At 38.1% G+C, this 19,140-nt stretch overlaps 1 protein-coding gene across 1 annotated transcript; it reads right to left on the bottom strand.

The window, feature by feature from the left end:
• Positions 1 to 466: 466 nt before the first annotated feature.
• LOC140833967 (uncharacterized) lies at positions 467 to 8,243 on the bottom strand. The gene is made up of 10 exons (XM_073198520.1): positions 7,993 to 8,243; positions 6,764 to 6,998; positions 6,408 to 6,488; positions 5,997 to 6,166; positions 5,265 to 5,407; positions 4,527 to 4,701; positions 3,865 to 4,459; positions 2,718 to 2,830; positions 1,094 to 1,337; positions 467 to 960 (listed from the first exon to the last, which is right to left on the bottom strand). The coding sequence occupies exons 1-10, from the start codon at positions 8,175 to 8,177 to the stop codon at positions 736 to 738; spliced, it is 2,166 nt and encodes a 721-aa protein (XP_073054621.1). The 5' UTR covers positions 8,178 to 8,243; the 3' UTR covers positions 467 to 735.
• Between the last annotated feature and the right edge of the window lie 10,897 nt (positions 8,244 to 19,140).

Genomic DNA, 19,140 nt, shown 5'->3' with positions numbered 1-19,140 from the left:
AGTGCTAGAGTCGGCATAAACTGGTGTGTGTGTGTGTGTTGGGGGGGGGGGGGGGGGGGGGGTGGGATGTATGACCATCGCTTTGATCAAAATAAGGGCAATCTTATCATGTCACCCGAGATACAAGTAGCGTGCACCCTGGCTCTGGTTGATATCAATTTAGCATATGTATTTTACCCCAAAAAATTATTTTATGGCAGCAGCAACCTTAAAATACAAAATATGAACTACAGGGGATTTTTTCTATTCATATTTTGATTTGATTATTTAAAAAAAATCTATCTTATAGAACTGTGATTTTATCAGTCATATTCCGTAAAATCCTCGAACAAACCCCTTCTTTCTTATGCCATATACCTGCCAAACAAAACCTGGACCCATGGAGTGATCCTAAGTGGAGTTTCGAATAGCGAATCGAGCCATTATATGTAAAAAATTATGAACACAGCCACGAGACTCGGAAACGGCAATAAGCAAAGTTCACTAAAAATGTAATTCACCGGGTTCACCAATCATCCACATTCACTGCTTTCTAGCATCGAATGATATCAGAGCAACAAAAAAATCCTTCCAAATGCTGAGAGAAAATCACGTAAACTTCTTACGTCCGGTTAATGCTATCGTCAATCAAATCTCATTTGTTGGGGTACCAAGTCAAGCTCCAGCTGAACGTATATGATTAGCGAGATATGAAATTAGCTTGGATTTGAAAGTATATGATGTTATGAGTGTATCTCATTTCCTCTTTTTATCCTCTAGTCTAATGAGCTGAACCGGAGCAGCCGGAATCCTGGTCCACCATTCTCTGGCCCGTCTCAGCCCTCTATCGCTGCTTTCTTTCCTCAATGGCATATTTCTTGTAAAGCACTCTAAAAAGAGTACGAACATAAGATATTTAAGGGGTAAAAGAGCCACCGCCACAGCTGTGAGTAGCGTCAATAGGGCCACCTTGTCTGTTGCCTGAAAGGACGGGAACAAATTTTCTCATGCTAAAAGAATTGGAGAAGTTTTGTTCAAGACAATAATTCATGTGAGTCCAAGTAAAATGTCGAACAAAAGTAGATCATATTGCGGAACTATAGCTGGGAACTACCTGTGGCGCAACAGCAAATAGAAGAGCTCTAACTTTGAGAAGAATAATGTTCCCACTTTGGATGAGAGACTCGACTTGTGTTATAGCTTCTTGTAATATTATCAGCTGTTCCACTGCATTTTTGCTTGGTGGAGATACAATTTTGAATGCTTCTGGTTGCCTTTGTTTTCTGGTACGGCTACGCCAGAACATGATGATTGCAAGAAATACTAAAATGGATGGCAACACGCACTTGACCCAACCCCTGAAAATCAAGATAAAATTCAACAAGTAAATAACAAATTAGTGCAATTTATGTCTAGTTTGACGAATCACGAAGATTGCAGTATAGTTTATTGAGAAACAGCTGCAATGCGAATAAATGAGAGATAGAGAATTTAGAGGAATATATTCTTTCAGATGGTAAACTTCATCAGGAAATCAAACATTGGAGCAACATGGGTTCTAATTTCACACAGGAAACTAGAAATTCTACCTAAATATAAAATTGATGGAAAACAGACTACAGGTGATTTCAAATTGTATGCACAAACTATGCTTTTAGATGGATGGTCAGAAGGGGAATATTCCAAGTAGAATTGTTTAGCAAGAAGCTTATGAGTCACATTACACAGCTTTGTAAGAAATGCATCAATTTTGAAAATACACAATATTGTATACCAAGAAGATATAATATTCGGGGCTATTTTATATGTAAGAATGATAAGCAGAAAATAACGAGAAGCGAACAAAGATTTATAAATGATATCTATCAACTTAGAAAATGCACCAAATGACATATATAGATATATTAGAGTGGGTTGAAAAAACAGATGTTTCACCAAGACATAAAAAGATGATACAAAATATAATAATGTAGTTACAAGCAAAAGGCAGTGGATGTGGAGTCATAATAAGATAAAAAATTCGGAGGATGAATTTTGCCTAGATCCAAAAGTAAAGGTGGATGGTTTGTTACACAAGAACACGGGTTACTAATAATCATATCTGATATGAGGTTAAGATTATAGCAAATGAAGATAAGGTTAAGACTGAACATACAAAATGATTTAGGCACACATTCAGAATCAATAATTAGAGGCACCCATCCGGAAGTTTGGGAGATCTAAGTAGTAGACTCAAAGAAAAGTATAAACTGACAAGACTCAGATAGGAAGTTATTAAGCATGACTCAAATGATTCAGGAATGGATAAAGCATTCATTTGGTCTACATGTATAGCTGACACAATATCCTGTATTATTGTTACATTGTATTCCTTTTTAGATATAATTTAATATGAAGGAGACCAGATATGAGTTGTCAAATTTATTGTATGGTGATTTTCCTGGAATGGATTGTGGATAATTTTTATAAATATCCTCCTCTTTAGATGTATGAGTATCATAAAGATTGTCTTTAACCTACAACAAGCGGATTCTCAATTGAGGCAAGGAAATTTTTTTGATACCATATACAGATACTCAACAATCAGCCACTCATATAAATAAGTTCAAAGGCAACCAAGCTTGCATAACTTTGCATCAATTCTTTAAATCAACTAAATAGAAGATAACCTGGCACAAAAAAAAGGTTATTCAAACAAGGTGTGTTTTAGATAAAAGCTAATAATCTAATAATAGTACCTGTATATCGAATAGCTGGAGAATAACACAAATATCATTGATTTGTAGGGATCTTCCCAAGAAGCCAAACGTTGCAACCGGCTAAATATTTCAATGAGTGGGAAAAGCAGCTCCTGCAAGGAAAAAAATCATTGTATTTAAAAAAAACAATAATACTATGGAACTCCTAAAAATCACAATTTTTCAAATATTAATTATTATACAATTTCAAAAATGATTTTGGGATAATTATGATAGAAAAAAATTTAAGTTCGTTTTACTAGTTGATGTAATCCTCCACTCACTGCATATATGAGATACAAAGCAGAGGTGTTGACTTTTAGCCATGCAGGATGATCAGAAGGTATAAATTTTAAAACGTTGCAGAATCGTTCTGTTTACAGAAATGGCCGTCAAGATGTCTACAATAAAGTTCATTTTTCTCTAAAAATGCTATTTACCCTAGTAAGTGCTGATGCACTTGACCATGACTAATACAACTAGCGATATACATCTTGCTTTTCCAACCCCTCCAAAATATCATGCGACTCAATCAAGGATTAATTTTCAGGCCAAGTCAAACAACGACATTTGTTTCCAGACAGAGGGAACACGAGGAAGTTTTTGGGACAACTGATGTTACATGGTTCAACAACATTGATCATGTGTTATATAGTTAGGTTAGAGTTGTAGCAATTTATCTAAATATTTGAATTCATATTAGTGTTCTATAAATCGGCCTAGGCGGCAGCCTAGACGTAGGCGCCGGCCGACTGCACCAAAAAAGTGCTAGTCGGACATAGGCGACCCTAGGTGGCTAGGCGAACTTAGGCTGCCCTAGGTGGCCGAAAATTACGTTTTTTGGGATTTTTTAAAACGTTTTTTGGGCCTTTAATTTATTTAAATTAAAAGCTCAATTAAAAAAATAAAAAATAATTTTTTTATATCTAAACCGAAGTCTAACAAGGAATGCGATTTGTTGGCTTGCCCTGCCAACTAACACACTAAACTACATCTTATTATCTTGATATTTTGGAATCTGCCTAATGACGCCTAAACGGGTGCTGATCTGGCTAGCGCTCAACGAATTTTAGAACCTTCAATATTTCATGCAATAAGAAAAAGAAGAATCTGAATGATCTAAATGAAAAAGGTAGTATCAGAAAACCTTCATCACAGCTAAGTTGGTATCAATTCCTTCCACTTTCACTTGATCAACAGTTGCTTGAGCAGCTTCAGCTCTTCCTGTGTCTCGTTTCAATTGTTTGACCACAGTTTCTAAAGGATTCAATTCACCAACACAAACATCTCCACCATAATATGTCACTTCACCAAGCATATCCACCTTTTCGGAATGCACAATTCCGAGCCTTGAAAGTGTCAGAAAAGCAGATGGGAACATTTGCTGTTTCTTTGCAGTTGGAGAACTTATCACATGGTCTTGCCCAGCACGGCCACTTATGAGCGACAGGCGACTTGATAGGGTTTCAAGAATCAAATCTCCACCAGGAAGACTTTCAGCCAAGTTAAAACACAACAGGGTTTTGTAATTGGATGATGAGATGCGAAAGGCATCTCTAACAGCACGATGTCGAAATATTCCAAGAACTGCCCGAGCTAGTGCTTCAGATTGCTGGTTTCCTTTCATATTAAACTTCCGAATAAACTTGTGAGCTCGCAAAATCTCTAGACAGACATCCAACCAATAGTCCCTTCGTGAACAACCTTTGAATTCAGGAAATTCCAAATAAACAGGCTCTTCTCTATATGAAGCTTAAGTCAGATACAATCATAATTTTTGCCAAATTCATACAAGTTCAGAGAACATACATGGATGTTGACTTGTACATCACAGCCTTATCAAAAAGACGAGCTCCCAAGGGTCCGGTTAATTCAGGCTTTATCACTTGCTTTATATCTTTTGCTAAGTCATATTTTACAGCTTTGTCGTACAAACCAACACCAGACTCAAAATACAAAGCATAGTTTGTCAAAGTCAAACGCCCTGACAAGAACAAAAGTGAGAATACATACGAGTTATAAGGGAGAAAGCAGAAAAATTGAACTAAGATTTCTATAAAGCCAACATAAACACAGCTTAAAATTGAACCGTGTATTCAAAATTCCAAATGCAGAACATATAATAAGCCATCAATTATGAAGTTCAATTCATGTGATGAATTTAAACGATGCATATAGCTTTTCAAACAAACAAAAAGATAGAGATGAATTCTCCAGTCAACATGTTCATAAAGGTTCCAAAGATTATTCAGTCATCCAAAAAAAAAAGAAAAGAAATGTCTAACACTAGCAATATAGCTAGTAATAAATAACATTGTAGCGGTCCATATAAATTTGCTACTTCATTACAATGTCACCATTAAGATAAACTTCCTGCTACGTCATTATACTTTCACCATTAAGATAAATGACAACAGAAGTCTTCCTGAGGTAACCCTTTTAAGCTTTTAGTCCAGTCAGATTTGCATTCCATTATTACACAGACAGCAAGTATCTTTACCAGCTCTGACCCACAAATCAGAAGCAGAAAAATAAACCACAAGTTACCAGGCCATGCAGACATCCCAATATGTTGCAAAACTGGTTGGGTTGGAATAGTGCCATCCACATCTATGAGAATCTCATTCTCAGCAAGTGAAAGAATGTTCATGAGTTGTGGTCCCATTGCATTTTGGACAGATTTCATAACCCTACATGAGATGTAGATGTGTATCAGACGACAAATCAACCAAAGCTCCAGAAATAGGAAAGCCTGTTACGTTTTTAAAATTCACGATTCTATCAAATCCTAGAGATTAAGTTTCTGAAGTCATCATTTTCTAAGTTCACCGCATGACTTCACACGTCAGACTTTATGAGAGCAATTAATGTTATGCCGACGGAAAGGATTCCAAAGTTCTTCTGTTGCATATTATGAACATCCATAAAGGCGAGTAACCAACTACATAGGTGTTATCTAAGTCAACATCTCCCTTGAAATGGGTTTCAACAAGACATTGTGGCAAAAAATAAACTTCCTCCGTCCCAATTATATAGAGTACTTTGTTCTAATACACCTTTATTTAATGATATTGGGAGAACTAATTGAATACAATCATACACATTAAATAGGAATGTATTAGTAAAATTTATTAAATGTGGAAAGTCGACTATATATTTGGGACAGACGAAAAAAGGAAACGTGGACTATATAATTGGGACGGAGGGAGTAGACAATATAATTGGGATGGAGGGAGTAGAATTTATGTAGAGGACATGGGTCAAGGAAGAGGTGCGTACTTCTCGAGACTCCGGAGGAACTTATCATATATTAGAAAATGAAGTCGTGGACCTGAAGAACTTGTAAGAACATCGAAAAGGTTATGCACCGTCACTATATCTGCAATAACAGGGCAGGCAGGGGCTATGCGGGCAAAAGCCTCAGGGCCAACAGTTTTCTTGTCATCAACCTAACATTTACATCAAAAAATTCGACAGAAATAGATAAAACTTTAAGCACGTGATAACTTTTAAAATAGATAACTACAGAGAACATTAATTGGTTTTCTTGTCATCAACCTAACATTTACAGCAAAAAATTCGACAGAAATAGATAAAACTTTAAGCACGTGATAACTTTAAAATGGATAACTACAGAGAACATTAATTGGGTTTCACAGTTCATCATTGCTGCATGCAATAAAAAACCACCTGAACAGCCATTTTGGTGGAATTAGAATAAAAAAATGACCAACCATCCTCCACATCCTGATTGCTGCAAGAAGAAACTTCCTGCAAGTGCACAACCATCAAGACCAGACAAGCTTAAAAAGAACAAAACAAGGAAAAAGTAGGTAATAGATTAAAATATAGTGCATCACTGACCACCCTTTAAGAACATTTATAATCCCGTGCATGATACCATTTACAGGTCTTTATAATACTGCTTCAGAACATGATAAGATTCCAGTTTGTTCAGATTCCAGTTTGTTAATCAGTTGGCATTAATATGTGATATTCAGAACTCTACGATGTCTTTGACTAATGAAAAACAAGTTCTATCTTACATCGTCTGTAAGGTTACTTTCAAGCTCTGGAGCCTCCCATGCTAGCATCATGTCAAATGTAAGGCTGCGAAATTCCTTGTTATTCAAATAATTAGGCTGTGAGATGGCGAGACTTAGTGCTTTGTACGAGCAGAATTCGAGGAAGTTCCTTGCATAGTATGGAGGTGGCTTAGCATCATCAGGAAGATCCTCATCAAAATGATGCTGCAGCTCCATGGCCGATACAGCTAGGATCCTAAAAACAGTCGACAATTTAATGTAACACCCAACTATGTACTTGCTAGTGATGGTAAAACATTGAACAGGAGTTAGGAAAATTTGAAATCTTGCGTGTCCTTATTTTGACATTCCTTTCTCTCTTTTCCTTAAACACCAAAGCCTAGCCCAAACACTTGAGCATCAAGATTTTACAACTATCACACATTAAATGTTGCCATACAGTTGCCTACACATCGGAAAATACATGGATAACGCTTCCTTGACCATATGGGACTATAATTCTCCATGTTTTAAGATTTTGTGTGGTTTAATTTAGTGTAGAGCTTAGCAATGTTCTAGTTGTTATTTGCAAATGAAAGCTTATTTAGAATATTGAATGTTTTGAAATTGAATTTTAATCACTAGACATCTTATAACAGGAAATGTGAAAGTGATGAGGAAAAGTATTTTGCAAAAAAAAATTGAAGATAATGTTGCCATGCATGTTTTGCTTCGGGGAAATATCAGCATTTTCGGACTTGGCTGCTTACGGCAGAATCTCGGCTGCATTCTATTTTCTCTGTACTTAGGCACATTTATATGCTTCTATACATGCATGCATACACATCTACATATGTATATGCACATAATTATTGTCAGAAAAATGAAAATTTAATAATTAAGCTACATCTATATAAAGAGGTTTACAGCACTCATTTCAGAAAGTTCTCATGTAAGCTACATCATACTTTCATCCATGAATCAGTCAGTAGAATAAGCCTAGGTTCGAAATCAATTCTATTTCGAATACGCGCGCATCTATTCAAAATTAAAGTTCTCATCCTCTTGATTCCAAACACTACATTCACCGTTGATTTCTATAAACTTCAACAGCTAAACCTCATCACATCTTGAAACGAAATAAAGGCAATCGTAATCTAATCCCGCACTTTAAGCAAAACATTTCAAAAAAGAAAAGTAAAAAAGAAAAAGAAAATATCAAGGAATTTAAAGAATAAAATATAGATTACTTGGAGCATCGAGAGATGACAGAATTAGCGATAGGAGACAGGAATGGAATCGGCAGATTTTGCTTCGGAGAAGCCTCGGAATCGGTATGGTCGCCGCCGCGGCTCTTGCTGGTCAAAGAGATCACTGTCTTCAGCCACGACAACTTGTCACTGTCCTGCTGCTTCCTCTGGATTTCATCCTCCATGGATCCTGTGCTTCGTTTCGTGATTGTGAAGCAATTTCAGGCTTTTAAATGATTTTATTTATTTACAATATACAGATTAAGGCGTGTAGACTAATTTGGTGAGGAGTTAGATTTGATATAAAAAAAATATTATAAATTTTTTCAGTAAAAAATTATCTATATATTTTAAAAAAAATATTTTTGAAATAAAAATAATATATTTTTATAGAACACATTGAGTTGGAGATATATTTTATAAAATTTATGTTTAAGATTGTCTCATAAGAGTTATTGTGTGAAGAATTATTTTAATTAACACAAAAACTCATATTAAGACAATTCTTTCCAACACCAAGCTCAGGGTTGATGTTTGTATGTACATCGGACTAACTTTCTTACTCTTGCTACGAACTTTGATGGGTCCAAAATATTCATTGTAGTATGTATCTTTCAATGCACTTGCACTCGCTTGAAAAGGTTGTCCATCTACTTTACCCCCTTTCTAAAATAATAGCGGCTGGTGCATCGAGGATAAGATGAACTGGATTGCATGGATCCAGTCTTTGTATAACAATGCTTGGAAGTTGGCTGGTGAGTTTACTACGAAAAAAGCGAACAAAGACAACATACTCCTCACAATAATATTAATGAGAATTGTGACGACCACCCCTTACTTAAAATAATATTACTTTAATATTTACGGAATAATAAAAATTTTCTTATTATATAATCAATTATAAACATAGATGTTAAAAAAAAATAATGATCACAATGTATTTTTAAAATTTTAACAATAAAACTCCAACATTAGAATACCACAAAAAATCCAAAGTTAATAACGACTAATTTAATTTGAAAAAAGTTATAATATAACATAATAAATTTCAACGTGCTTGTCACTAACACTAATGAATAAAAATCAGAGTAAATAGTTTTAAAACATGCATAAATAAAATGTCATGAACTGAAAGGTCCTCGGGTATGTACTGCCACTGGTCCAAGCCTACTCACCGGTCACCATCTCCTGTCTCCTCCTCTAAGTCATCTGCATCGATCAAGTTTAGTGAGTCTAAAAACTCAACATGCATAAATCGTGAATATCAAGTAATACATAATAAAATTAATGCAATTTAAACATAGCTCTTACATTGCATAATATGAGAATAAGTATGCATAACATGACTTTCTTGCATAACATTTTCATAAAATCATATTTCATGATCATTATACACAATCGTAATCGTAAATCATTTTGCATAGAGTTCTGTTAAATGCAAGTGGCCCATAACAGAAATCTTATGATCAATCTAACCATGGTACTATATCGGCTTGGATCACCACAGCTTTTCGACTGGATGTCCACTCCCTAACATATAGCATAATTCCCCCGAAGAGATTGGAGACATCTCCGGACACGTTCTCCGGCTTTCAAATCCATAAACATAATTGGCCACAAGACAAATCGCATACCTTAAAAATAATTATTTTGCACGACATACATACTTACGAACGTCGTGGACCTCGTTGGATCTTCTCCGGACATGCTGCCCCAACATCATCAATTAAATAGCCAAAACAGCCACAAAGATGCATTCGAACTCGTACGACTACCGAATTAAATAAAATCGCTTAGGACATAGCAAATCACTCAGGGTTCTAACCACACGTGAACTGCATCCTATCCTATTGTCCAAGGCCCTAAACCAGCCCCGAACCATGACCAAACCCTTTAAACCATGCACATCAACTTATCGAATGAAAACTGCCCAAGGAGTGAAACTATGACATATAGACACATATGTACTTCACACGGTTCTTTGTCGATTCCAACTCAAACCAACCCTGAACCAAGCCCTATACTCGACCCTTAGACACCACTTAAGACCATGTTCAAAACTTTCCAGCCCAAGACTCACGCTCAAATCCCCAGTCGTGACCAGCCCTGCGCGACTACTCCCTCTCAGCTGCCTCGCTTTGTTCCAGCAAACTTGCTATCCATCTAGACCATAAGCTACCATGACCAGGCTTACCCCGGGACCCTAAGATCCTGACTAGACCCTAGCCACAAGCCCTGCACTGAACCAACGGCTAAAGCCATGACAGTCCCCCAACACGCATCCACTGCATAGGCCACGCTTCTATGGCTCCTTGTTGTACCAACGGCCTACCGACCCATCACATACCACCTACTAGCATATAAACTGTAAGGTCTAGAAAAATTCGAGCTACGTAACCTGACTGCATGCAATATAAGGTTTTACTAAAATAAGTGCTTAATTATTGCAAAGCATTAAATGGATGATTTTTGCATGGATGTGTTTTATTTCATGGTTTATTTAAGTTTCATGCATAAGGACTTTTAGTAGTTTCTCGCGCTCGAACGAGGAACAGAGACCGGGGATAATTGAGGAAAAATATTTTATTAAATAATTATTTTTATTTATTTAATATATGGTGTAATTAAGTGAGATTTTCGAAAATGGGCCTTGGTGGAGTATTTTTACTCTCGATGTCATATTTTAAACCGGTATGCAAGTTTTAGCGAGTCATAGGACTTTTTGAGGATTCGGGTAATATTTTCAAAAAACGTACTTAAGCGAAGTATTTTTCGAGAGTGTTTTTGGGATTAATGGGATTATTTTATTACTTAATGGGTCCAAAATCTTTTTAATCCCTTTATTTTAATTAAGGGCCCATTAACACTTAATATATGGACTTAAACCTACAATTAAAACCCTAAACCTACTTCTACACCTTCGGCCCCCCTCCTCTCATTTCCAGCAGCCATTTTCTTAATATTACATCAGCTTTTCTCCCTAGTTCTCAACCTTCTTTCAAAGATCTCCTTCCTCGCCTCTCCGGTGCAAGTTCTACGCGAACTTCTCTAAGGTTTCGAGAATATAAACGCAAAGGTACACCCAAAATCTCATTTTTCTCATCATTCATACCATTATATGCTGATTTGTGTGTTTATGCATGAGAAATTCTTTGATCTATTATGTTGTATCGTTTTTGCATAGTTTTTGTAACAAATATACATATGCTTTACATGTACTCATGTTTTTCCATGTTTTTCATGCAATGGGCTGCTAGACTTAAGTTTTTAAGGGCTGTACAAGTGGTGATATGAGTCGTCAAGGTGCTGGAGTTGAAATTTGGTCGGGCTTGGGTGAGGGCCGATCTGATCTCTTGAGGGGCTAGGGTTTATGGTTGATCGGGTTAAGGAAATGGAAGGCACGACCATGAAGGACTGAACCAGGCCATGGTGCAGACCTTAGTGGGTCCAAACCGTGGTCTAGAGAGGTCCATGCAAGGATGGTCTCGGGTAGAAGGTAGATCGAAAGGGGAAGACATGGTTAGGGATCGATTTTGGTGGCATTCGGGTTAACTTGCTCAACAGCGTGAATGGGGCTGAGGACAGTGATTAGGTCAGTCCAGGAGGGTCCAGATATGGGCTAAGAGTGGTTGGTTCGAGGCTGGTCCAGTCTAGTTTGGGCTAGGATCGAGTTCTTGAGGGCTAGGCGCATTAGGGTTTGTTAGATGCAAAGTGTAGGAATTTCCAGCAAGTGGTAGTCAGTCTTAAGGGGTTCAAAACGTCTGGAATTGTGTTGTTTAGGGACTGGTAGGGTGGGATTAAGTTATGTTTAAATTTGGGAAGTTTGGTTAAGTTTCAGGTTAAAACCGGGACACAGATCGAAGTTTTAAAACGAATCGCATACATTATGGAATGAGCTCGAGGTTACGTCTAGAAAATGATTATAAATATGTTTTGAGGTGTTTTAAGTAGTTTGGCTGGCTTTGGGTTGAAAATTTGAGGTATAGGGGTAAAATGATCAATTAGGATTTTCAGGGGCAAAATGGTCATTTTTCACGTGGGATGAGTTAGCATTCCTGGCAGCGCCCTGATCACAATTTGACATATTTTAAATGTACATGTAATCACGAACATGAACATGCAAGACCAAGGCTCAGTGGATGGGTAAAACTGTTGTTGATGTCCCCGCCGCCAGATAGCGCGATTATACGTAGATGGATTCATCGATTAGAGCTGATACGAAAGTCACAACTAATGATCTGAGTTCAAATAAAGAAAATGAACACGTATATGCTGATATGATGAGATATGTTATGGACACGTTATGATTTGTACACGTTATGATTAAGTTCATGTTTTTAAGATCATGAAATGTATGTTAATTACAATACTTTTCACTGTTGAATATTATGTATATGTACTTGTTATGAAGATTCAGGTGTGTCGAGTCTTTAGATTCACCTAGGTGTGATTGATGCAGGTGAGCATATTGTTGAGGAGACTGGAGGCACCGAAGACTGAGTAAGTGGAGATGAATGCACGCTAACCCGAGGACCATACTTTTCTGCAATATACGTTTATGAGTTAGGAGTAAAACATGGATATTTTATACATTTTTATCTTTTATATGTTGATGGCTTGACAGTACTTTATCTATTTGAATTTTTTTAAACTGCAATGTTTTTACCCAGTAGTTGAGTACTTTTTAAAATGTGTGATTCTCAGCAGTTATTGCATGCATGCATTTAAATGTATTTTTTGAAAATAAGTTACAAACAAAAATTCTAGTAGTATTTTAGTAGTAGACATTTCAGTTGATATCAGAGCAAGAGTCCTGTAAAGGGTTGTGCCACCACCAGCTTCAACAGCTCAGTCATCAAGCCTTAAGTCTGTAAGTTTGCTGTTTTAAATGTTTTGAACATTTTAATGCTATCACCTGCATGCTATATGATATATGTTTTACAGTGATTACAATGTATGTTTAGCTGTTTACATGATTTAAGGATTAAATGTTTTGAAAACTAGATTAAATTGCATGATGAGTTATGTTTAGAATTTGGACTGTATTCAGATACTGTGCCTCACAAACGTGTCCCTAGTACTGACAAGCAGGACGACGACACGGTCAGGTGCGTCACCTACATGCTGAGGGACGATGCACAAAGGGTGGATTTGGCTAATCTTACTTGGGGTTAGTTCAAGGACATATTCTACAACAATTACTTTCCGCGGATGTCCCTGACGAGGGAGTTCATGAGTCTTTGACAGGGATATCTATCTTCGGTGGAGTTTATCCAGATGTTTGATATGGGCTATCACTTTGTGCCCCTTATTACGAGGGATGCAGCGGTGAAGCTGGGGCACTTTATGGATGGCCTCAGACCCACTATTCACCGGGACGTTATGCTGATGAGACCAGCGATCTATGATGCTGTTACCGTCAATGATTTTTAGGCGGAACAAGCCTTGAGATATTGACGCCGAGATGCAGCGGAAGAGGCCTCAAGCCCAGTAGAGCTCGCAGCCACAGAAGAAGCAGTTCACAGGGCCACCGAGGCATCATGGGCAGCAGAAGCCCCATGGGCAGTTCAAGAAGCCCGGACATCAGAGGTCACCAAAGGCTCTAGTGGCTCCTAAGCCGGATGAGAGACAGCCGGGCAAGTAGTGCAACCGGTTCCACTACGGCAAGTGTATGTGGGGGACCTTCAAGTGCTTTGTATGCAAGGAAGAGGGCCACAAGGCCACTCATTGCCCTAGGAACAAAGGCCCCACTACTGGCAGGGCCTATGTGATGCATGCCGAGGAGGCGGAGGGTAAGCAAGACTCGACACTGATCACCAGTAACCTTTATGTTTAAAATTTTTATTATTCGCCCTGATTGCATGGGATATTATGTTGTTTGTTGGAATTATTTTTTGGATTGAAAATTTAGAATAAAATAGTTTTCATGTTCTAATAGCCGGACTTAATGAATTGATTTAATTAAGAGCTTTAAAGACCCAAAATGCAATAATCAAAATTACAAGGACCTAAATGAAAATTCAAAAGTTGATGGGGTGTTTCGCATTTTTTTTGAAATTTTGGGATCAAATTAATAATTTTCGAAATTATAGAGCCTAAATTGAGCAGATTCGAATTTTTATGGGGACTAAAATGCAATTTCTGAAAAAAATGAGGGGTTAAATTGAGGAAAATTCAAACTTTAAGGGGTGAATTGAAATTTCAAAAATTTCGAAGGGCAGATTTTTTTAATATTCGAAGGACTTCTAGGACAAAATTGGAGATTTTCAAAAATTTTGGGCTAATCAGTGATAGAAAATTTTTTAAGTTTCAACTTGATCAGATTTGATGGTATATTTTGTCGCTTGAAGGATATAAATTTCAAGTGTAGCCACATATGCATTGCTAGATTCCGGAGCTACACATTCATTTATATCCGGGTCATTTGTCAAGCGACTAGGAATCATACCAGAGGCTATGTATTTGGGATTCAAAGTTTCGATTTCATCCAGAGATTAGATGTTTGCCTCGCATATAGTGAATATATTGGAGCTTCAGTTACAGAAAAATAAGGTTTAGGCAGATTTGATTGTGCTACCGTTGCCGGAGTTCGACATTATTTTGGGTAAGGAATGACTTTATTCGAACGGAACGACTATAGATTTTCGACGAAGGTTAGTATCTGTCTGATCGCCCAGCGGTAAGCCATTTATTTTTTAGACAGCCAGACATCAGCAGATGCCGCACATCATTTTTTGCATATGTGCGAGGAAGCTCATGAGGAGAGGCTGCGAGGCATTTTTGGCGAGTATTGTGACAGTGACCAAGCCAGTTAGCCAGAGGCTAGAGGATATTGAGGTGGTTAGGAATTTTCCCGGATGATGTTTCAGGCATTCCACCAGATAGAGAGGTGGACTTTTCTGTCGAGCTGATGTCAGGTACAGTGCCGATTTTTAAGGAACCCTATGATCTAGCACCTGCAGAGCTGAAGGATCAGATACAAGACTTGTTAGACAAGGATTTCATCCGCCCGAGCTTTTCTTCATGGGGCGCACTGGTACTATTTGTAAAGAAGAAGAACGACATCATGCGACTCTGCATTGATTACAGTTCCCAGGGTCACAGTCAAGAACAAGTATCCTCTGCCTAGTATTGAAGATCTATTTGATTAGCTTTAGGGAGCATCAATGTTTTCAAATATAGATCTCCTATCAAGATACCACCAGCTTAAGGTAAGAGAGGCTGATGTGCACAAGAAGGCTTTCAGGATGCGTTATGGGCACTTTGAGTTTCTGGCGATGCCCTTCGAATTGACGAATGTGCCAGTGATCTTTATGGATATCATTAATCACGCGTTTCAGCCATATTTGGATAAGTTCGTCATAGTTTTCATAGACGACATCATGATCTATTCGAAGAGGAGAGAGGAGCACAGTAAAAATTTGAGGACCGTGCTACAGGTTTTGCAGGACAGACGGTTGTATGCCAAGTTCAGTAAGTGTGAGTTCTGTCTAGACAGAGTGGCATTACTGAGCCACATCATTTCCCGAGATGGAGTGGAGGTTGATCCCAGCAAGTTCGAGGCAATCCGAGATTGGCCAGCGTCTAAAAGTGTGATAGAGATCCGCAGTTTCTTGGGGTTGGCTTGGTACTACAGGAAGTTTATTCAGGGTTTTTCTTTTATTGTGGTGCCCAGACTGCCTTGACAAAGAAAAATGCAAAATTCATATGGGGATCAGATGTTCTAGGAGAGTTTTTACAAATAGAAGCAAGCGTTGACTTCAACACCAGTTCTAGCTATGCCATCAGTGTAAGGAGAGTTCTTGCTTTTAACAGATGCTTCGAAGCTCAGTTTGGGCGCAGTTCTGATGCAGCATGATAGAGTTATAGCCTACACATCCAGGAAGTTGAAGGTCCATGAGAAGAATTATCCAACTCATGACCTAGAGCTAGCAGTAGTGGTATTCTCCCTGAAGATTCGGAGGTACTATTTGTATGGGGAGAAGTGCAAGATTTTTACCGATCACAAGAGTCTGAAGTACTTCTTCACGCAGGAAGAGCTGAATATGAGACAGCGGATATGACTGAAGCTAGTGAAGGACTATTATTGCCACATTAGCTACCATCCAGGTAAGGCTAATGTGGTTGCGGATGCCCTGAGCAGGAGGAATGCAGTGATTGCTCAGTTGTCAGTACCGAGACCGTTGCAGGCAAAGATTTAGATATTTAAGATTGCAGTGTATGCTAGGGGCGATGCCCCTAGTCTTTTTACCCTGACAGTACAATCGACACTGAGGGACATGATTTGAACGGGGCAGGCTTTGGATGAGAAGTTACAAAAGTTGAGGTAGAGAGACGAGTCCAAAGGCCTGAGGTTGTATTCAGTTGAGGATGGTATAGTCAGATATCGTGACCGACTGTGGATTCCTAGCGGTGATTTCCGGATAGCAGATATCATAAGAGAGGCCTACAGCACCCCGTACTCCATTCATCTAGGGAGTACGAAGATGTATAAGGATCTTCAGTCTCTGTATTGGTGGCCAGGCATGAAGCGAGATATATTGTGTTTTGCGTCCGAGTGTTTGACGTGTCAGCAGTTTAAGACCGAACATCAGAGACCTGCAGGAAAGCTGAGACCACTCTCTATTCCTGAGTGAAAATGGAAGAACATTACCGTGGATTTCGTGACAAGGCTACCGGGGAAAACTGGAGGATATATAATGCCATTTGGGTGATAGTTGATCGGCTCACTAAGTCAGCACACTTTCTTCCAATCAGAAAGATTTTCACAGTATGCAGCAGAGCTGTATATCGGAGAGATAGTCAGAATTAGACTTGTCAAATTGGGTTAGGCCCGTCAGGCCGACCCGCCCCTCTATAAAAATTGAACGGGTTGGGTTGATAAAATAGCAACCCGTTCGGAGGCGGGCCAAATGGGTTGTGCCCGTTTTGGTTGCGGGTCAAGACGGGTCGGGCTGGCCCGCCAATTTAGGATAAAATTTTATATTTTTAAGTTTTATATAAAAATTGGAATAAGTTTCACGTGCCTCCATGCCTTAGAACAAATATATTGATAATTTACTCTTAGAATAAATTTATTGATAATTTACTCTTAGAACAAATATAGATAAAAAAAATAAAAAGAGAGAAATTTACAAATATACATAAAAAAAAACAAAAGGGAAGAAATTCCTGTAAATTTTATTGATGAATCTTCAAATAATTTTTAAGCATAACAGTTGTTTGTGAACCCAAGAGCGGTTTCGTTTGAAGTCCGACGAGTTCCAGTGAAATTTTGTGGACCCGGCGGAGGTTTGCTAATTATGTGTATTGTTGAAGACATAATATTTTTAAAAATTTACAACCGTATCTTTCCTTGACTTTATGTTCTCTTCCATGTCTCAATCTTCATGTTTGGTTTAAACATTTTACTTTTTATGATTATGTTGTATGCTTTCTTAATTTCTTATTTCAATGTTTCTAAGTATTTTATGAAACTATTTGAGTGAAATATATTTTTCTTCTATGCTTACTGCGATATTGTTTAGCATTTTTTTCTTAAAAAAATTAAGCGGGTCGGCCCACCTAACCCGCAACCCAAGATGGGTTGGGCTGGGTTGACCATTTAGAGGCCTGACGAAATGGCGGGTTGCGGGCTGGCCTGTCCCGCCAACTCGTTTTGACATGTCTAGTCAGAATGCATAGGATTCCAGTGTCCATCATGTCAGACAGGGATCCAAGGTTCACTTCTGCATTCTGGAAGAGTGTGCATCAAGCATTGGGTACTAAGCTGTTATTCAGTACTGCCTTCCATCCTCAGACCGACAGTCAGTTAGAGAGGGTGATTCAGATATTGGAGGACCTACTCAGAGCTTGCATGATCGACTTCCAGGATAGCTGAGAGCCGAAGCTACCTCTCGTGGAGTTCATGTACAACAATAGTTATCAGACATCTATTGGCATGACCCCATTTGAGGCATTTTAGGGAAAGAAGTGTAGGTCACCAGTTTATTGGGATGAGGTAGGGGAAAGAGCAGAGTTGGGACCAGACATTGTCAGTTAGACTGCAGAGTTAGTGGTCAAAGTTGGGACAAGATGAAGACCGCTAAGAGCCGACAGAAGAGTTATGCAGATCAGCTGCGTAGAGATCGAGTTTGTAGTGCGTGATCATGTATTCGTGAAAGTTGCACAGATGAAGGGTGTGATGAGATTCGAAAAGAAGGACACACTCAATCCTAGATTCATAGAACCATTCGAGATCCTCGAGAGAGTTGGGATACTAGCTTACAGATTTGCATTGCCGCCAACTCTGGAGGGAGTTCATAATGTGTTCCACATTTCGATGCTGTGGTAGTACATGTCGAACTCTTCGCATGTGCTGAATTATGAGTCACTGCAGCTAACGCCGAACCTGTCTTTCGAGGAAAGACCTAGTCAGATATTGGACAAGCAGGAGAAGAGGCTCCAGAACAAGGTGATCCAGATGGTTAAGGTTAAGTGGCTGAATCATTCCGAGGAGGAGGCTACTTGGGAGACTGAGACTGAGATGAGGAGTCACTATCTGGAGTTATTTGGTACGTTTTAAATTTTGAGGATGAAATTCTATATAAGGGGGAAGAATTGTAAGGTCTAGAAAAATTCGAGCTACGTAAACTGACTGCATGCAATATAGGGTTTTACTAAAATAAGTGCTTAATTATTTCAAAGCATTAAATGCATGATTTTTGCATGGATATGTGATTTATTTCATGGTTTATTTAAGTTTCATGCATAAGGGCTTTTAGTAATTTTTTGCGTTCGAACGAGGAACGGAGACCGCATATAATTATGGAAAAATATTTTTATTAAATAATTATTTTTACTTATTTAATATATGATGTAATTAAGTGAGATTTTTGAAAATGGACCTTGGTGGGGTATTTTTACTCACGGGGTCATATTTTAAATCGGTAGACATATTTTAGCAAGTCGGGGGACTTTTTAAGGCTCTGAGAAATATTTTAAAAAACATACCTAAACGAAGTATTTTTCGAGAGTGTTTTTGGGTTAAATGAGATTATTTTATTATTTAATGAGTCCAAAATTATTTTAATATTTTTATTTTATTTAAGGGCCCATTAGGCCGCCCATCCTCTCATTTTCAGCAGCCATTTTCAAAATATTGCATCA

This window comes from Primulina eburnea, chromosome 6 (assembly GCF_022965805.1).
Source record: "Primulina eburnea isolate SZY01 chromosome 6, ASM2296580v1, whole genome shotgun sequence".
Classification (NCBI taxonomy): Eukaryota; Viridiplantae; Streptophyta; class Magnoliopsida; order Lamiales; family Gesneriaceae; genus Primulina; species Primulina eburnea.
The sequence above is the reverse complement of the archived record's forward strand: the minus strand, read 5'-3'. Positions and strand labels throughout refer to the sequence as shown.